The 20,633-nt window shown below is 39.8% G+C and overlaps 1 protein-coding gene across 2 annotated transcripts in view; it reads right to left on the bottom strand.

Annotated features, from left to right (window-relative positions):
• Window positions 1-20,633, bottom strand: part of RARB (retinoic acid receptor beta) — a 702,390-nt gene that overhangs the window by 239,896 nt on the left and 441,861 nt on the right. The window contains exon 5 of one of the 2 annotated variants that reach the window (XM_069475459.1): window positions 2,178-2,186. The exons of the other annotated variant lie outside the window; for it this stretch is intronic. Within the exon in view, the coding sequence (XP_069331560.1) occupies window positions 2,178-2,186 (9 nt within the window). The remainder of the gene's footprint in view (window positions 1-2,177; window positions 2,187-20,633) is intronic. 2 annotated transcript variants of the gene reach the window in all.

The raw sequence follows: 20,633 nt of genomic DNA, 5'->3' as shown, positions 1-20,633 counted from the left end.
CTCATTGTGGTTTTGATTTGCATTTCCCTGATGATTAGAGATGTTGAACACTTTTTCATATGTTTGTTAGCCATTTTTATATCTTCTTTTGAAAAATTTCTATTCATGTCCTTTGCCCACTTTTTGATAGGGTTGCTTGATTTTTTCTTGATGATTTTCCTGAGTTCTAAATAGATTCTTGTTATCAGTCCTTTATCTGATGTGTAGTATGCAAAAATTTTTTCCCATTCTGTAGGTGATCTGTTTATTCTCTGGACTGTTTCTTTGGCTGTGCAGAAGCTTTTTAGTTTAATCATGTCCCATTCATTTATTTTTGTTGCTGCTGTGATTGCCTTGGGGGTCTTCTTCATAAATTCTCTGCCTAGGCCAATGTCTGTAAGAGTCTTTCCTACATTTTCTTCTAGAATTCTGATTGTATCACGCCTAAGGTTTAAGTCTGTTATCCACCGTGATTTGATTTTTGTGAGAGGTGAAAGCTGTGGGTCCTGTTTCAGTCTTCTACAGGTGGCTAACCAATTCTCCCAGCACCATTTGTTGAATAGGGATTCTTGTCCCCGGAGTATATTCTTTCCCGCTTTGTCAAAAATTAGGTGACTATATGAGGATGGTTCTATATTTGGATTTTCTGTTGTGTTCCACTGGTCTGTGTCCCTGCACTTGTGCCAATACCAGGCTGTTTTAAGAACCACGGCCTTGTAGTATAGTTTGAGGTCTGGCAAATTAATACCTCCCATATTGTTTTTATTGCTTAAAATTGCTTTTGCTATACAGGGTCTTCTTTGATTCCATACAAATTGTATAATTATTTTCTCTATGTCTGTAAAGAATGATGTTGGTAATTTAATAGGGATTGCATTGAATTTGTAGATCACTTTGGGTAGTATAGACATTTTAACAATGTTGATTCTTCCGATCCACGAGCATGGTATATTTTTCCATCTATTTGCAAGTTCTGCTATTTCTTTTCTCAGTGTTTCATAGTTTTCCTTATAGAGGTCCTTTACCTCTTTAGTTAGATATATACCTAGATATTTTATTTTCTTTGTTGCTATTTTGAAGGGTATTGAGTCTTTAATTTGGTTTTCCGATTGACTGTTATTGGCATATATAAATGCCTCTGATTTGTGTATATTAATTTTGTAGCCTGAGACTTTGCTGTATTCGTTAATCAATTCCAGGAGTCTCTTGGTTGAATCCTGGGGGTTTTCCAGATATAACATCATATCATCAGCAAAAAGTGAGAGTTTGATCTCTTCCTTCCCTATTTGGACTCCCTTGATTTTGCTCTCTTGCCTGATAGCTCTCGCAAGGACTTCCAATACTATGTTGAAAAGTAATGGAGACAATGGGCAGCCCTGTCTGGTTCCAGTTCTAAGTGGGAGTGCTTTCAGTTTTTCCCCATTCAGTATGATGTTGGCTGTGGGTTTGTCATATATGGCTTGTATCATTTTTAGGTAGGTTCCATCAATGCCTATTTTGTTAAGCGTTTTTATCATAAAAGGGTGTTGAATTTTGTCAAATGCTTTTTCTGCATCTAATGAGAGTATCATATGATTTTTGTTTTTGCTTCTATTTATGTGGTGAATTACATTTATAGATTTACGTATGTTGAACCACCCCTGCATCTCGGGGATGAAGCCCACTTGGTCGTGGTGGATTACTTTTTTGATAAGTACTTGGATTCGATTTGCTAGTATTTTATTGAAAATTTTTGCATCTATATTCATGAGGGAAATTGGTCTGTAGTTCTCTATTTTTGTTGAGTCCTTTCCAGGCTTTGGTATTAATGTTATATTGGCTTGGTAGAACGTGTTGGGGAGAACTCCATCCTTCTCAATATTGGAGAATAGTTTATGTAGGATGGGCACCAGTTCTTCTTTGTATGTATGGTAAAATTCAGGTGTGAACCCATCTGGACCAGGGCTTTTCTTTTTGGGAAGGTTTTTTATTGCTGTTTCGATTTCAGTTCTTGATATTGGTCTGTTCAGGTACTCTATTTCTTCCTGGTTGAGCCTGGGAAGACTATGTGTCTCTAAAAATTTGTCCATTTCCTCCACGTTCTCCAGTTTGTGTGCATAAAGATTTTTGTAGAATTCATAGATGATATCTTGTATCTCTGTAGCATCGGTTGTGATTTCTCCTTTCATGTTCCTAATGGAGGTTATTAGAGATTTTACTTTTGTGCTCTTGGTTAGTCTAGCCAGAGGTGTGTCTATTTTGTTTATCTTTTCAAAGAACCAACTTTTTGTTTTATTAATTTCCCTTATAGTTTCTTTGTTGTCCTTTTCATTTAGTTCTGATTTGATCTTAGTAATTTCTCGCCTTCTGCTGGGTTTGGGATCGTTCTGTTCTTCTTTCTCCAGCTCTTTGAGTCTATTCGTTAGGTTGTCTATTTGCATGTTTTCTGTCTTTTTGATATAGGCATTTATGGATATGAATTTTCCTCTCAGGACTGCTTTAGCTGCATCCCATAGATTTTGATAAGTTGTATCTCCATTGTCATTTAATTCAAAGAAATTTTTGATTTCCATCTTGATTTCTTCTTTTATAGAATAATTATTCAGGAGAAGGTTATTTAGCTTCCATGACTTTGAGTAAGAGTGAGGGTTTCTGTTTGTGATCATTGTTACTTTTATTCCGCTGTGATCTGAGAAGATGCATGGTATAATTTCTATTTTTTTGAATTTTTGAAGACATGATTTATGTCCTAGGACATGGTCAATCTTAGAGAATGTCCTGTGAGCTGATGAGAAGAATGTATATTCTGTGGACTTTGGGTAGAATGTCCTATAGATGTCAGCCATGCCCATTTGTTCTAGCATTCTATTTAGGTCCATTATGTCTTTGTTTATTTTCTGTTTAGAGGATCTGTCCTGTACTGTCAGTGGGGTGTTAAAGTCTCCAGCTATTACAGTATTATTATCTATCATCTGGTTCAGATCTAGTAGGGTTTGCTTTATGAATCTAGGTGCACCTAGGTTGGGTGCATATATATTGAGTATAGTCATGGCTTCTTGTTGAATTGTGCCCTTGACCAGTATGTAGTAGCCATTTTTGTCTTTTATTATTTTTGTTGGTTTGAAAGCTAAGTTATTGGAAATTAAGATTGCCACACCAGCTTTCTTTTCGTTACCGTTTGCTTGAAATACCGATTTCCATCCTTTTACTTTCAGTCTAAATGCATCTTTGCTCGTTAGGTGGGTTTCTTGGAGACAGCAGATACTTGGCTTGTGCTTTTTTATCCATTGGGACAGTCTATGTCTCTTGAGCGGGGAATTCAAGCCATTCACATTTATTGAGAAAACTGATAAGTGAGACGGTTTTTTGTTCAGCTTGTTGGGTAGAACTTCATTGCAATGTTTTCTCTCCTGAGCCATTGTGGTATCTGGAATTTGATCTTTAGCTCTTGAGTAGTTTTACATTCGTGGATCTTTCTTGTGCTGGTCCGTGTGTAACTCTCTTTTGAGTACTTCTTGCAGGGCTGGTCTTGTCTTGGTGAATTCCCTCAACCTTTGTTTATCTGAGAATGTCTTGATTTCTCCTTCGTATAGAAAACTTAGCTTAGCTGGGTACAAGATTCTAGGCTGGGCATTATTCTGTTTCAGAAGCGTGAAAATGGGGCCCCAACCTCTTCTTGCTTGTAAGGTTTCAGCTGAGAAATCTGGCGTAATTCTGATGGGTTTTCCTTTGTAAGTTACCTGTTTCTTTCTCCTTACAGCTCGGAGAAGGGACTCTTTAGTGGATATTTTGGTCAGCCTGATGACTACGTGGCGTGGTGTTTTCCTATTTGCTATGAATCTCCCAGGGGTCCTTTGAGCTTCTTGAATCTGTATGTCTAGAGTATTGGCAAGGCCTGGAAAATTTTCCTCGATTATGTCTTCAAATAGCTTGTCCAACCCTTGCTTATTGTCTTCTTCACCCTCAGGGATGCCAATAACTCTCAAGTTAGGTTTCTTCACATAATCCCACATTTCTTGAAGACTCAGATCATTTCTCTTACTTTTTTGATCTATCTCTGTGACTGACTTATTTAGTTGAAAGGAGATATCTTCAATTTCTGAAATTCTTTCCTCTGTTTGATCTACCCTGCTTTTGAGACTTTCCACAGTGTTTTGTAGCTCTCTGAGTGAATTCTTCATTTCTAGGAGTTCAGTTTGGTTTTTCTTCAATATTTCAATTTCTTTAGTGAATTTTTCCTCCAAATCCTGAATTTTTTTTGCATTTTCCTTGTGTTGTCTGTCCATTGATTCTTGTATATTATTTAGCTTGTTTATGATCCATAATTGGAATTCTTCCTGTGACATGTTGGTGTTTTGAGTCTGGTTTGTGTCAAATGGTTGAGAGCCGGTATTTCTCTTTGGGGGTGAGCTTTCTGTTTGATTCTTTGTGCTTCCTGTGTTTTTTCGCTGGGCCCTTCCCATCTAGCTTAATCGTTGGATCTTTACTTATAGATTTAGTCTGGTTAACAGCACTCTCTGTGCTCTATTCTTAGGCTGTGGAGTAGTCTAGGTATATTGCTTCCTTTGGCAAGAGGGGAAGACTGTTGTGAATTGTTTAGAAATTTTTCTATTTCAGTTGGGGGACTGCTTCTGATGGGTCCAATCCTAGAGGATTGGAGTGGTCCAAGACTGCTTTGGTGAGTTAGGACACTGTGTTGTAGTCTTTCAGAGGGCAGGCAGGGTCCACACTAGTAGTGGGCCAAAATTCTCTTTGTTTGTTTGTTTCCCTTTGGTTCTTCCTCTATAGGGGTGGTTTCTGTCTCTATCTGCAGGAAAAATACTAGTTGTGGGGAGTGGATGGTGCCCTCGCTCGCTCAGCGCCCCATTTGCCGCAACTCCCACAGGCAAAAGTCTGCCTTGGCCCAATGTCCCCAGGGACCAGGCTCCACACTCTCGCTTCTGGAGAAGTAGTCAATGTTTAGACGTGGGTGGGGACCCTATATAAGGTCTGTGGACCTGGGGAGGGGGCCGTCCAGGGAGCCTCTTGGCACCCTATTGCTCCGCAGTGACTTGGCTGTGGGCCCCAAGATGGCTATTGCGCGCCCGTAGATCGCCGGCGTTGGGAGTGACTACTCAGGTTCCGGTACGTACCAGAGCCAGGGGCCTGGCCCGTTCCCAAGCTCAGCGTGGGTTCCCAGTTAGAAGGCAAAAAGAGAGAAGAAATAAGGGAAAAGAAAAAAGAAAAGAAAAGAAAAAAAAAAAAAAAGAAGTGAAAAGAAAGAACAGAAGGAGAAGAAAAGGAAAGAGAAAAGAAAAGGAGAAGAGAAGAGGAAAAAAAGAAAAAAAAAATAAAATAAAATAAAAAAAAAACAAAGACAAAAACAAAAACTAAACTAACAAATAACACAAAGAGACCTAACCCAGAAACAGCGAAAACACAAACACAAAAGAACAAAAACAGAGCTACACATCACCACAGCGCATCGCTAAACGAAGGGATACACAATTCTGAAGTATACAGTTCAGCGGCTCAATGATCGTGTTTTTGCGCCTTAGCGCAGCTCCGCCCCTTCACGCCCGCTCCATTGGTTCCGGAGCGGCAACTCAGTGTTTATTTTACGTCTTAGCGCAGCTCCGCCCCTTCACGCCGGCTCCGTTGGTTCCGGAGCGGCAACTCAGTGTTTATTTTAAGTCTTAGCGCAGCTCCGCCCCTTCACGCCGAGTGCCGCGCGGAGATGGCGCGGGCCCAGAGACCAGCGGGGGGCGCCGGGGAGAGAGAGCTGCTGGGCACCTTATGGCTCCCAAGCGGTTCCGACTTTGCTTTCAAGATGGCGCCCGCAGCGCTCCGGGGTCGGAGGGGGACCGGCTCCCCGGCAGGCAGAGACCAGGGACCGCCGCTGCCGGGGGGTTTGGCGGGCAAAGCCGCCGGGGGCCACCGGCTGAAGAACCACTGACAAAAGTAGCGCAGAGGTACAGCGCAATTCGCTGATCGGGGATTGATCGTGCCCCTCCCCCCTGGCACAGGTCCGTCCCTTCTCGCCAAGGACTGTCTCAGCCGAGACTTCCCAGGTTCCAAGCTATTCTCCCGAAAAAGCCTCCTGTCTGCAATGCCCTACGTCTCGCTCGGAGATTCTGCTCTGGCTTGCGAGGGGGTCTCCAAGCAATTGGGGGTGGAGGTCAGTGAGGAGCGCAAGCCGCTTTTCCTAAAGACTGCCCCCGCCCCACCTGGGGGCGGGCGCAGCCGCCTGCGCTCCGCTGGCTACTGTCTGTTCCGCGCCTTCCGCAGAGTTCCGCGATCTTAATTTCTGTTCACCTCAGACCTCACTTGCTCTGTTTGTCCCACGCTGATTCTCCGTGGATTCACACCGCTGTTCCTGTGTGGGAGCGGTCCTCTAGCGTTGTGGCAGGTCCGGATCCACGGTTCGTCGCCGGAGCGCAGATCCAAGCAGTCACCGCCACTCCGCCATCTTCCCCAAGCATTGAAGATGTCTTTATTCCATGCTCAAACTTGATTAAAAATTTAGTCAGGTATAGAATTCTAGGTTGAAAATAATTTTCTCTCAGAATTATAAAAATATTGCTTTTATGTTTTTCTCTCTTCAAATATAGCCATTAAAAAGTCTTATATCTTTGTTATTCTAACTGCTTTGATTATGACTTTCCACCTCCTTTTTGGATACTCTTTGAGTCTTGTTATATCTGTTATTCTGAAATATCCCAGTAGTATTCCTTGGTGTGGATCTACAGAGTTGTGCCCTTCCAGTCTGAAATGTTATATTCTTTCAGTTCTTAGAAACATTTCTTTCTTCTTTTTTTTTTAAAAAATAATTTTCTTCTATCCATTTTCTCTTGTCTCTTTCTGGAATTCCTAATAGTCAAATATTAAACCCTCTGGGTGGGTCTAACTCTCTCCTCTCTGCCCCCTCCCATTTTATAATCTCTTTGTCATTTTATTCTACATTTATTGATATTGCCATCTGGCCTATCTATTAAATATTTTCATTTCCATGAAAGGATGTTTACTGTGACTTTTCTTATTGCCTCAGTGTTTCACGAGAGATGCCAGTCGCTGAAAATGGGGTACCAGCAGATGCACCAAGGAGATACTAAAGAACGCTGACACCACAAATGCAAGTTTGTTGAAAAATAGTTGGACTTGTAAGGTGTAAATAAAGGTGAAATAAAGAAGTTATTTAATTTTTAATACCATAGCCCATCAACCATATTGTTTTGAATACCTTTTTCTTGATCTTGAAAGGAACTTGGGCCATTTCCACGTATTAATCTTAATTAATAATTGTCTCAATGGACAATTGGGGACATCTTGCCTTTCCAAGGGTCTTTTTCAGGATGACTCAATTTCTGTTCCTTTCCATGGTTTCCACATGCACCCCGTAGGAGGCAAGAACTTTTGTTCAACTGTCAGTGGGACGTAGTGAGCCCTCCCTGCACCCCTTTCTCTTTGTTCTGCTGGTAGGGGCAGCACCAGACGGCCTCCCATCCACTTTTGACTTTTTCAGATCGAGTTAGATAACAATCATTCTGTCCCTAAGAATTTTAAGGAGATATATGGCAATATCTTTGAGTCTTTCTTTCTTTTTTTTTTTTTTTTTTGAGACAGAGTCTCACTCTGTTGCCCAGGCTAGAGTGAGTGCCATGGCGTCAGCCTAGCTCACAGCAACCTCAAACTCCTGGGCTTAAGTGATCCTACTGCCTCAGCCTCCCGAGTAGCTGGGACTACAGGCATGCGCCACCATGCCCGGCTAATTTTTTTTTGTATATATATATTTTAGTTGTCCATATAATTTCTTTCTATTTTTAGTAGAGACGGGGTCTCGCTCTTGCTCAAGGCTGGTCTCGAACTCCTGACCTCCAGCGATCCACCCGCCTCGGCCTCCCAGAGTGCTAGGATTACAGGCGTGAGCCACCGCGCCCGGCCAATATCTTTGAGTCTTTCTCCAAAATCAACTCACTTCCCTTATGGGTATGGGGAGCAATCCTCTTACTTTTCCCAGAAGGAGATGAGCAACAAAGAACACACTGGTAACTCTCTTTAAGGAATTCTCACTACTGGCCTCCCTTCAATAAATCTCCTTATCTTCTCTCACAGATGCTTAAAGTGGGTGACGATAAGGGACGCAAAGCCAGCCTCATGTTGTCTTGCATGGACTAACAGGTGATCTGGAATCTGTTCATCTTGGACTTAGCTAAAACTGAGTCCACAAGAAAATTTGCATTTAACATCTTCTTTCACTCTGGCAATTTTAACTTTATTTCCAAGAGGTCTTTCTCCTTTTTTTCCTGTTTCCTCTTTATTAATATACATCTCTTCATTTATCTGAGACTACAAATTAGTAATTTTCATTATTTTCTTCCATTTCCTTTATTAGCTCTATTTCCTTCAGCTTCATCTCTTGTTTACTTTTGCTCTCTAGTTTATCAAAAGCTTTCCCCATGTGCTTGGTGATGCTTGATGCCTATTGTCATTTAAGAGTGAGGTACCATCGTGCGAGTGGTGTATTAGAAGGGAGATAAACTTGTCCTTAAACTTACCACATTTAACTGGACATCCTCTTGGGCTTTAGCATCATAAAATTGGTTTAATTTCTCAATCTTATCACTATGCTTCTCCATTTTAGGGCCATAGTGTGTGTGTTCCTCTAGCTCTTCGCTCTTCATCTTGGTGTGGGCATGACAGGCCAGCATAAAAATGGGTGACCCTTCATTATCCAGGACAGCAGGGGATTTCTGAAAAGTTCTCAAACTAGAGCTTTCTAAGTTATGGACAAAATATTTCTTATCAAAGTGGATGAAATATATCTACTTTCCCATTTCATGCATACATTCATAGTTTTTATTTTATTTTGGGGGATTTTGAATAAGTTGCCAAAAACCGCTTGAGTATTTAAATTGAGTAGACTATTATTACATTTTATAGGCACGCTTAAATTACTATGCTTTGTTGAGCATGAATGCTAGGGCACAAATGAGCAAATTCGTCTGTTGGCTGTAAGTGGCACATTTTCAGAGAAAGACATTGTGGTAGATTGTTCTAAAAATGGCCACAGCAACCCCTTCCATCCCACATGTCCTTTTGCAACATGACTGTGCCATTCCTCCCCCAGCTAGTCCATTTCCCCTTGGCTCTGGGGTGGCCCTGTGACTTCCTCTGACCAACAGAATGCAGTAAAAGTGCTGCTGTGTGATGGCTGGGCCTAGGCCTTCAGAGATCACATGGCTTCTGCTTTCGCCTTGAGCCTCCCAGGATGAACCCATGTAAGCCCAGGCTATTCTGTTGGAGAGAGAGGCCAATAAAGGAGCACTGAAGCACCCCAGCCCATAGACAGGACCAGGGACCCAAACATGTACATAAGGCCCTCTTGGATCTTTTGACCCGAGTAATGTGCAGACAGCCTCAGCTGAAGCAGACACAAGCTGTACATGCCAAGTCCTGCCAGAATTTTTGATGCACAAAATCATAAACAATAAAATGGTTCCTGTTTTAAGCAACTAAGCTTGGGGTTAGTTTGTTATGCAGCAATAGATACTGAACTCACTTTAGAAGAACTATTTAGAGAGCAGAGATTTGTAACTTGCATAGCATTTTGGGTATCTGTGCATATGTATACTTGTGAAAGGACAGAGTCCACAGCTTCTGGTTCCTAAAGGAGTATTTGTCTCCAAAAAGACTGAGAACCACTGACTTATGGATCATCCAGAGTTAAACACAGTGTCAATGGAGGTTTTAGTTTTTGTTTATAAAAATAATACATGTTTATGCTATTATAAACATACAATATTATATTTAATAAAAGATTGCCGCAAAGCTATGGTAAAAATTTGCTATTCTCCTTCAGGAGCACATAAATATTAGGAATCTATTTGGAGAAATTAAAATGGTATATGTGTATTTATATATGTATACGTGTCTCTGTATATATTCATATATAAAGGAATGTACTTGGCTCCATAAGAAAATCTGATCCTAGAAACAGTAGCATGTATTGCAAATATCTCATACTACTAGTTCGTTGTTTGTCTTTTGATGAGAACTCAATTTTGTTTTGTGGTCAAATATATCCACATTTTACTTTACAGCTCTTGCATTTCATGTTGCTACTAGAAAGCCCCTTCTTTTTTTTTTTTTTTTTTTTATTTGGAATTTTGCAGTGTCAACTCTTTTTTTTTCGTCACTGTCATTTATCCCTCTATTGTTTATCTGAAGTTTATTTTGATGGAAAGAATGAGGCAGGAAGCTTGTTTTATTTTTCCCCCCAACATTTATTAAATAGTACCTCTTTTCAGCACTCATTTAAATGGCCACTTCGTGTAATGAGTTCCATATGTATCTGGGACTATCTCCAGACTCAACGCTGCACCATTCATCTTGCTATTCCACTAACTCATTATTTTGATTGCTGTTGCTTATAATGCATTTTATTATATGGAAAGAATGTCCTCCCTTATTTGTCTTTTTTTTTTCTTTTTATAATTTTTTTTCTTTTCACTATTATCTTTTAATTTTTTCCAGAATCATCACATCCAGTTAGCATGTATCTTCCAACTGCCCACCTCCACAAATGCCCCAAACATCTTTTGTTTATTTCGGAGGACATCACCTTGAATGTATATCTCCATCTGGGGAGAATCTACAACTTCACAACACTGAGCCCTCCCACCAAAGAGCAAGGTATCTGTGAATGGATTCAACAACGGCTTACAGCACAATTTAATTTTTTTTTCTCATTTGGTCTCTGTATTTTAACTTTTTTCACCAACAAAAAGGCAGTGTATAATAAATATTCAGTTCCTCTGGCTTGAAGGAGGCAGATACATTACCACTCTGTCCAAGGAAACACCCATGGCTTTTTCCCATACATGTCTAAGTCATTTTGGTCAAGTTCCCAAAGTCTAAATGCATCACGCATTACTTGTAACGGGTAATTTGTCCTGTTTAGCTCAGGAATAACTGCACTTGATAGCCTTGCTAGTTTCCAAGCTTGTCCCAAACTTATTGTGCCTAGGACTCAAAAGTCTGCCTATTAAGCCCAGGCAGATTTCCACACTGGGGCTGTAACTCTTGGAAAAACAGTGATCCCACAGAGAAATGCAAAGCTCCTTTGATGGACTTATACAGCATATCATTTGGAGGAAGATAAGAAGGGGAAAAAAAAAAAAAAAAAAAAAAAACCCTTTTAAATATCAACCTTGGGTGGATACCTTGAAATTTCCCACGTACAATGCTCTGTTCTATAAATCAAAGTGTTTTGAAAGTATTAAGTGATGAACATCAAGACTTTACCTGGGATCTTACTACATGCTTCAAGACTAAAGGAAGAAGTCGTTGGATGAGTTCACTGGGAAAGAAGCCAAATCATATCTCTTATTTAAAAAATGTGTGTGTGTGTGTAAATCCTAGGGTTCAGAACAAGCTCCTTTAGCATTTTGAGAGACATGAGAACATCAGTAATTTTTCACATAAATGGAAGCCTGGATTCTAAATATTACTTTGGTACTAGAAGTAAGACACAGAGTTGAGAAGGAATAAGGTAAATACTTGACATGATGAGCAATTTAAAATGCAAGGAAATGGCAGCAGGGAAAAGAGCTGGAAGTCCTGGGAGTGCTGCTGATGAGCTGGTGATGAAATCAGAGCAGAAGGGCCCCTCATGGGCCAAACTTTGGACAGCGTGTTCTAGTCCTGGCATGTTCCTTTCTGCAGTCACGATACTGTGGATCAGTCCCAAAGATGCTCAGACTGGAATTCAAACTGAAGCTGGTGTGAGAGCACTAATGCAGAGAAAACAATGTCTTTTAGGGTGGTGATAAGACCTTCTGAGGCGTTTTCATTTACTATAATATTTTGAGGGAAAATAGTGAAGGTGTGAGGAAAAAGGAAAACACCCTCATATTCTTTATGAAAGCATTCTGACAATTTTTAATGCCTGTGTAGAATACTCTGTGGAGAGGAACCCTAAAGGTTAGGGACTGGGGGTGGGAAGTCGTAGAGGTCAGAGGGCCTTTCGGGGTGAGAAGTGTCTCAGCAGCTCTCTCCTTGGTCAATGTTTCAAGAGATCCGAAAGCAAAACATCCATTAGCAAAAAGATGGTCCTTATCACTTTCATATTTAGTTGCTGATTACAGAGAAAATGTCCTCCCTGTTCTGAAAAGAGACTGGTTCACAGTAAGCTTCTGATTACCTAAATTAAGTTGTGACATCAAGATACTGCTAGTTATTTTCTATAATGAGTAGTTCCAGGCCACATGACCTTTTCAAAACAATAACCAAAAAATGGCCTGACAGTGTATCCTGAATAAATAAATGTCTGCAATTCACATAGCACAGAATCCACTGTCAACATTTTTCTGTTCTGGATCATAAAACTCCTTAACTCCACAAACTTGGTGTTCACTTCATCATCAGATTACTTTCTCATCATGACCCAGGACTCAACACTTAGAACGCCTTGCTAGCTTTCTGCTATTGCAAGTAAGAAAAAAAAAGAACGCCTTGAGGAGGGGTACGGGTAACGGAGCTGATGCCAGTCTTACCCATGACACACCACTAGGGTTCAAAGTCCTCAGACTCCCTCACCCCTTCCCAGCGTGGCCATTCCACAGGAGGGAAAGTAGTTATCTTTTCAGGGAATGAGATGGATGCTATTAAGGCACCCCCACAAGGATGTGGTTTTCAGATGGGAATTAGCCATGTCATCAAACTGTATCCCAGGAGGGTCCCAGGGCTGTGAGGGCAGGGTCAGAGGATCACCAGGATAAGAAGGTCAGAAAACATGCATGTCAATTCCTTTCGTTTTTGGAGAATAAAAGTTGATCATTAATCTATACTCCTCAATTGCCATATAAGAATTTCCTTACATCTCCCAGGTCCAAGAATGGAAATAAATTAGCCCAATATATCACTGAAAACCATCTTCAATATTATAGTTAATAAGGATTAAAAGCTAAATTAGGCCTTCTGAAATATACCTTATTAGTCAGTAATCCAACATAAACATGAAGTTCAGAGAAAGACAGAGCATGAGTTACTATATATGCTGGGCGCTACCAGAGTTAAAATAAAAGGTCGGTGAATGGATACACAGAGAAAAGGACATTAAGGATGTTGCCCGATGACAATACTAAAAAAAAATCAAAGCCTTTCTGAAATTCTTGCAGGCCAAAAAAGAGTCCCACAGTGATCATTTTTAAACACGGGGGCCCCTTACAATTCTGCTAAGCACTGGTACAGTTGCTACGTGGTTGGGTGGAAATCAGCCTTTCAGGAAGACCAAAGAATTCTGCATTTTCTCCTAAAGAGTCCCTTCTTTAATAAGGACTTGAGGAGATCCCTGTCATTGTTCTAGATAATGGATTACCTACACATATATTTCTAAGTGTAATGACACTCTTGCTTATTAAAGACCTCTCAGCTGAAGGGGCAGAATATTATGAACTGGCCGAGCCATTCATTTTCTTGAATATGTTATTCAGTATTTTATGCTAAACCAGCAATACACCATCCATTTTAGTACAATGATCCTTATGTTCAATAAAATTGAAGTGTCGCATCATAAATCATTATAGTCATTTATTTTACATTAGACACATTAGCCACTATATTCCATAATCTATTACAATAAGGTGGATTTAAATGTACCCCAAGGAACTGCAATAATAACTCGAGAACCAAATATAGCAATTTATGGATAAAATATGCTTAACCTAAAACTGCACTAGCTATCGTGACGGCTGTGAACTCTGAATGGAATTTAGTGCTGATGGTAACTGAACTCAGCTACACATAAAGAGGGAGAAAAATGGCAGACCTTCCTCTAATTTTCTGTTCATTAGTTTAAAAAATGTACATGATTAATAATTACACAATTAATCAGTAAGACAGACAAACTTTGCTGGAGGAATTTACACTCAACTGAAACTTTTTCTAAGTAACACATGTTCAAAATCTGTAGTTTACTATTCAATGGGATGCCAGTTGTTTCCAAAAACAGCAGTGTCCTAGAAAGCTTCATCAATTCAGATTAATTCCACTAATTCCAAATTTATGAAAATTCAGACAGGCTGGATAGTGTGAAGAAAAAGGTTTGCATATCTAATTAACAGTGTAAAAGAGGTGCGAGGAGAATGTTTTTATGCCAGAGAACTGTTTAAAAACATCCTAAAGTTTGTAGGAGGCATTCTCTTCCTTATAATTGAGATGATAATTATAAATTCTTATCAATTAATAAAAAGGTTTTTGCAATAATCTCTTCTAGATATTTTATGAGCATATTCTCATTTTCTATATGTATCTAAAAGTAATAATATTGTATTCTATAATTCAGATTCCTCACAAATTTGGTATGTGTCCACTTAATCATGGATAGTGAGGTCTTTTTTAGAATTGCAAGTACATGGTTACTATCCATGCTATTGACACTCCCGGACACCTCTCTTGGCAATCTGAAGTCTTGGAGATTTGATCATGCAATGAGACTAACTTTATTACATTACCTGATATGAAGTCCTTGCTGTTCAAGGATTTTTTGTTTTGTTTTTGGGGACAGAGTCTCAATCTGTAGCCTGGGCTAGAATGCACTGGTGTCATCATAGCTCACTGCAACATCAAACTCCTGGGCTCAAGTGATCCTCCAGCCTCAGCCTCCCAGATTGCTAGGATTACAGGCGTGAGCCACCGTGCCTGGCTGTTCAAGATTATTAAGAAGTGTGTTCATTACTGTGTTCAATCTGAGATAGCATGGCCCAGGACTGACATAGTCAATACGGCCTTAGGAAGTTAGAGAACAGATTAAATTTCTCCTTTGAAAGTTACTCACCCATCCATTCCCCCTTTTTCCCTCCCCTCCCTTCCATTCATCCAACCAACCAACATCCCCTCATCAGCCAATGATCCATTTAATGAATATCCAACATCTATCCGATGCCTTCTCTGGGCCAGACACAAGGTGGGCACTAAGTGTACAGTGAAGAATAAGACAGGGCATCTACCCTTGTAACAAGATATTTTCAATGATTACATTATTCTTTTCATCTATGCCAAATATCTTGTTCTTTTACACCACTTATAATCATAGAATACTTACAGTCAGTTATATTTTTTCTCAGTTAACATTTACAGAGTTGCAAATTTATACATAAACCAAATTCTGAGGGGAAAGAGAGACCCTGTTTGGCTAAAGGCCCTAGTGTGAATTATTTATTCTCTCTAGCTCTCATCATCTATACAATGAAAGGGTTAACCAGGCAGTTTCTAGAGTATCGTCTCAAATTCTAGAACATGAATCATTTTCACTGTCCTTTATAATCGTCTGTCCTATTTATAAAATGCCTCTAATACAAAAAAAGACAAAAAATATAAAAGTACAAAATCACATCATTATCGTATTTTGTTAGTCCCCCCTGCAGTCCAATCCATACTGCTTTGTCTTTTTACCATCAACTAAATTTGCTGTTCTCTCATCAGTTTGCCGTCCAGTTTATGCTCTTTAAAATATTGTTAGCATCTGATTGTATCACTAACACCAAATTTGCTGTTGCCACTATTCTAAATCCTCTTTCAGCATCAGTATCATTCTGGCTTTTCTCTTCTCCTGATATATCTGAATTATATATTATTTCCCCTGGGCATGCTTTTCTAAATTAAATAAAATTTCATTTTCTTTTCCTTGCTCTAATCTCACTAGATTACTTGGTTTAAAATATTTACAGACACCACTTTGTACCATTTTTTATAATTTAGCTCTATTGTATATAATATTATATTGTGTGCTTTTAGGGGGTTCTAGATTGTGCTTACCTACCATTAAAGTTTTACTGTAATGCCATATGTCAGCTTTTGCGTGCTCTTTCAATTATGGAGGAAAGTGTCCCTATCTCCAGATAGGTAGAATTATATAAATATGTAATAAAGGTACATATATATAACAGTTCTCAGATTACCCTGTGGGCTCCACTAAGTAGGTTCTTCACATAAAAAATTTACAAAGACAATTGGCACCTATTTGTATAAAATCTTTAGGCCAAGTTCAGGAATATACAAATATTTCTAAGCATATTCCTTTAAGCAAAAAAAAAAAAATGAATATGAATTAGGATCCAGTTAGTCTACTGGATCTAGGTGATGTAATAGAATAAATTTAATATGACAACCAGTTATAAATATTTTAGATAATCTAAAAACTGAATGGGATGGTTAACATAGGCAAGAAACACAACCCATCCTAGAGCTGGAGAAATAAATGGAAGAGATGGTTGTATCCAAAAGGCCAGGAGCCCTCCATCTCTTCCAGCACTTCCTTTTGGCCAAACCAGGCTGGAAGGAGATGTGGATTGAGAGCAAAATTACTGAGTCTCAAGCTTCTGGGCCTCTTACTGTGTCAACCCCTTCCAAGGCCTGGGTGGAGTGCCAGTAAATTATGTACATGGTCATATATATTCAATTTGAAAAAATATGCTATTTTAACTCAAATAGCCACAACTGCTTTCTCTTTGTACCCTGGCATCCCCTACATCATACTTCTTGAGTTAGGTGGACTGGCTAGGGGATGTTGAGCTGGGGATTCATTTAGTTCCTGACTAGCAGGATATATACATGTGGTTCATGGGGATTTCTGTGTAGACTTAAGTCACTGGTTGTGGTTGCTAGTATCACTTGTTGTACAAAGTCTGGGGATGCTATAGATATCAGATTCATACCCCTAAGGATTTTTCCACATCTCGCATGAATTTTAAATGCTCCACCAGACACTCAGATAGGTAAAAAATGGTTTTTATTGCTGTGCTCTTCTACCTGGAATTTACCTTGGATTCCTTAACACCAAGACACTGATGACCAACTTGTTGATTCTAACACAAGAAACTTAAGCTGCTTTAAAATCTTACAGCTTTTCAATGAAAGAAACTTGATAGCGGCTTTCCCACAATTCACAATGATCCTAATGGGCTTTCCCACAATTGACAATGATCCTAACAATTTACATACCATTAATAATGCTATGAATAGAAACATATTGTCAGTAATAAAAAGTAAATTCAGGTCAGCATACTGAGGAAAGACAATTACATTTCTTCTTCTATATAAAAGTGTTGTCATAGAAAGAGATACTCAAACAGTATCAAGCTAAAAATTCTAGGAAAAAATTATGAGATATATCTCAACACTTAATACAATATGATCTTATTTTTCTAGCTATTTTTTTAATTTAATTTTTATTTATTTATTTAGAGATAGGGTCTCACTCTGTTGCCCAGACTAGAGTGCCATGGTATCAGCCTAGCTCATAGCAACCTCAAACTCCTGGGCTCAAGAGATCCTACTGCCTCATCCTCCTGAGTAGCTGAGACTACCGGCATGTGTCACCATGCCTGGCTAAGTTTTTCTATATATTTTTAGTTGTCCAGCTAATTTCTTTCTATGTTTAGTAAAGACGGGGTCTCACTCTTGCTCAGGCTGGTCTCGAACTCCTGAGCTCAAATGATCCACCTGCCTTGGCCTTCCAGAGTGCTAGGATTACAGGTGTGAATTTAATTTTTATTTCTAGTTTTTTTCATTCTCAGTAAATTTGTTAATTTGTGTAATTTGTTATGATTTGTTACTAATGAAAAATAAATATTCTCTTTTGTATATAATTTTGTATTTATAACTTTGTTTTATTTTCATTAAAGAGGGTTCCCAAATTGTATAAACTTCAGGCCCTGGAAACCTGCTGGCACAGGAGCTTGAGAAATGAATTTTAGAGAGTTACCTTGTGCAACACAAAGTGGAATAGGGGAAAGATGGGGAAGATATCTGAGAGACAACAGATAAAAGACAAGTACTGCAATATATTAAGGGGCTCACAGATTCTCTGGGAGGGCCAGTGAACCAGGAAGTAGAAGTTGCAGAATCAGAGATGATCACTGACATCATACCAGGGAGTCGGGGAAGCTCTGGTGCTCTCTACACCGGGTATACACATCACAGCTCACACTGCCAACATACTGATGATAATTTTGAATGGTACTCCTGACACATCTGCCATGACTGTCCCCAGAAACTTGATGTAGCTCTTGTAAGATGAACCATGCACATGTGTGTTCATTTGGGTCACTAACTCTTAAATCTACATTTGACTGGAAGAGACAGGGTCATTTGCCATAAATGCTAAGAAGGCTGGAAAAGCAAGTGGGCCTCCTGATACCCATAAGATGGGAACTTCCAAAGGAAAGAATCATGTTGAAGGAAAAAAAAAAAAAAACATACTCAAATATCCATTACAGTGCCACCATCATCATCCCTATTTTAGAGAATGGAAATAGAAATGGTATCTTTAAGACTGAAAGTAATCTGTCCACATTTATATAACTAGAAATTGATAGAGCCCAGAGGCTCTCTCCAGACTTGAAGGCACAAATTGAAATGCCCTCCTCCAGAACCCAACAAGTGATATAGATGGGTAGGAGAAAAGCAACAGCACAGTGTGGTGAGAATCATTAACTGATCACTGGTCTCCAAGACGGGGACAAAAGGGAACGGTGAGATTGAGGCAAACCAGAGAGCTCATGTCTATCTAGATTTCTGGCCTGTCTTTTACAATCTGCATCCATGGCCCCACTGAGGAACATCCCCCCCCCCCACACACACACATAGCCACAACAGCAGGAGGGGCAGCTGCTCCTAAACTCCCACTGTTGTGGCTATGTGGGGATGTCCCCCAGTGAGGTCACAGATGCAGATTGTAAAAAACAGGTCAGAAATCTAGATTTTTATTGTGACATGTCCTGATTTTTAAATGTTACTAAAAATGGAAAAAACTTTGTAGATATCATTTGGGCCATAATTGTGCCAACTCATCTGCTGCTAGATTATGACCGCAGGCTCCTATTTACAATTTCTGCTCCAGAGTGAGCTATTTGCCTGCTAAATTACATCACCATACCTCCTCTCTTAAATGGATTGCATTTTACAAACCCACTGTTAAGTCCCAGGCTTTGCTTCTCCTCTTTACTTGACCCAATCAGAGTAAGTAGGTCAGGGTTTTTAGTCCTGATGCAACTGCTTATTAGTTATGTATTCTTGAGTGAGTCCTTTAACTTCACAAAATCTTAGGTCCTTATCTGGAGAATGAAAAGAAAAAAATAAAAAATCTACTCTGCTGACCTCCCAGGGTTGTTATGGCAATCCCATGAAACAATGGGTCTAAACATGTTTTGAAAACTATCAAGATCTACAGAAAAGTCAGTATATTATTTTTAATAATAACCTTAATTTTCAGAAAGGTAATTAGCCCAAATTCCCCCTTTCCATTTATAGAAAATAACACATTAATGTTTCTTCCGTCTCCGATTCTACCCCCATCCTCTCTGGCATTTCAAAAATGATTGCCTCGTGTTCAATAAGTTCATTAACCACTTCCCCTAACACTGCAGGAAACAACTCATCTGCCTCAAGAAACTCGCATTTTGAACATAAACATTTATTTTTTTTCCACATACTTTTTTACTCTTTTTTCTAACCAAGTACAACATTAATGAGTTGTGTTTTAACTTGAATTTTTCTTTGGAGTCTTGAAACTAACTTGAATGAGGAGGCGGGATTACTTAGAAGGTCAACCAGGAGGCTGGGCAGGGGCAGTTGAGTGTCTGTATCCCCCACTGTCATTCCTGGCGTTTTTGAGAGTTTGTGTCATGAGCCTGAACTGTCTATGCATCATATGTGCCCTGGGGAAAGCCATTCTCATTGAAAGGCAAAATAAAACCATCACTTACATGAAGAATGGAACCCACTTGGCAGTGATGCTCCTCTCCATGTTTCCCTTCCACAAACAGCTTGTTACAGTGCAAAGACTGGCTGAGCCTCATCCTGCTGCCCTTGTGGAAACCCTCAGCTGACTCCCGTATGCTGACGTGCCATGTCTGCCACCAACACGAGGACTGTCTGGGGGGGGGGGGTGACATCTACGTATTTGATACTATAGCTATTGTTAATTGAATAAAAACTATAAACAAACAGAGAATCTGTGACAAAAGGAATGGGTCCAGATCTTCGAAGCTATTTTTTTTTAGCTATGGGAGGCCTTTTTGATGGAGAAAGAAATGAAGATAGCCTTTACTATGGGACCAGATAGTACAGGTGGCTAGTGTAGCTTTTAACATTTTCATCTGATGTGCCCGTTACCTTAAATGTCCAAACCTTCTATTTCCAGAAGAGTAGAGACTTTTGTTCACCGTGATTGCCCAAGTGCTTTTCACATGTAAATATTAAAAGAAATGTGCCTAATGTTGAATGAATGAGCGCCCAGAAAATCTGAGCATCAGTCATACAGGCTGGGCTATATGGCAGAAAACCCCCTGAATCTCAACCACTTACAAAAACGAAGAATTGGGCTTGGGCTCGGTGGCTCAGACCTGTAATCCTAGCACTCTTAGAGGCCGAGGCGGGCGGATCGTTTGAGCTCAGGAGTTCGAGACCAGCCTCAGCAAGAGCGAGACCCCGTCTCCACTAAAAAATAAAAAGAAATTATCTGGACAACTGGAAATACATAGAAAAAACTAGCCGGGCATGGTGGTGCATGCCTGTAGTCCCAGCTACTCAGGAGGCTGAGGCAGGAAGATTGCTTGAGCTCAGGAGTTTGAGGTTGCTGTGAGCTAGGCTGACGCCACAGTATTCTAGCTAGGGTGACAGAGCAAGACTCTGCC

This window comes from Eulemur rufifrons, chromosome 7, assembly GCF_041146395.1.
Source record: "Eulemur rufifrons isolate Redbay chromosome 7, OSU_ERuf_1, whole genome shotgun sequence".
NCBI lineage: Eukaryota > Metazoa > Chordata > Mammalia > Primates > Lemuridae > Eulemur > Eulemur rufifrons.
Note: the sequence above shows the minus strand (reverse complement) of the source record. Positions and strands in the feature narration are given on the sequence as shown.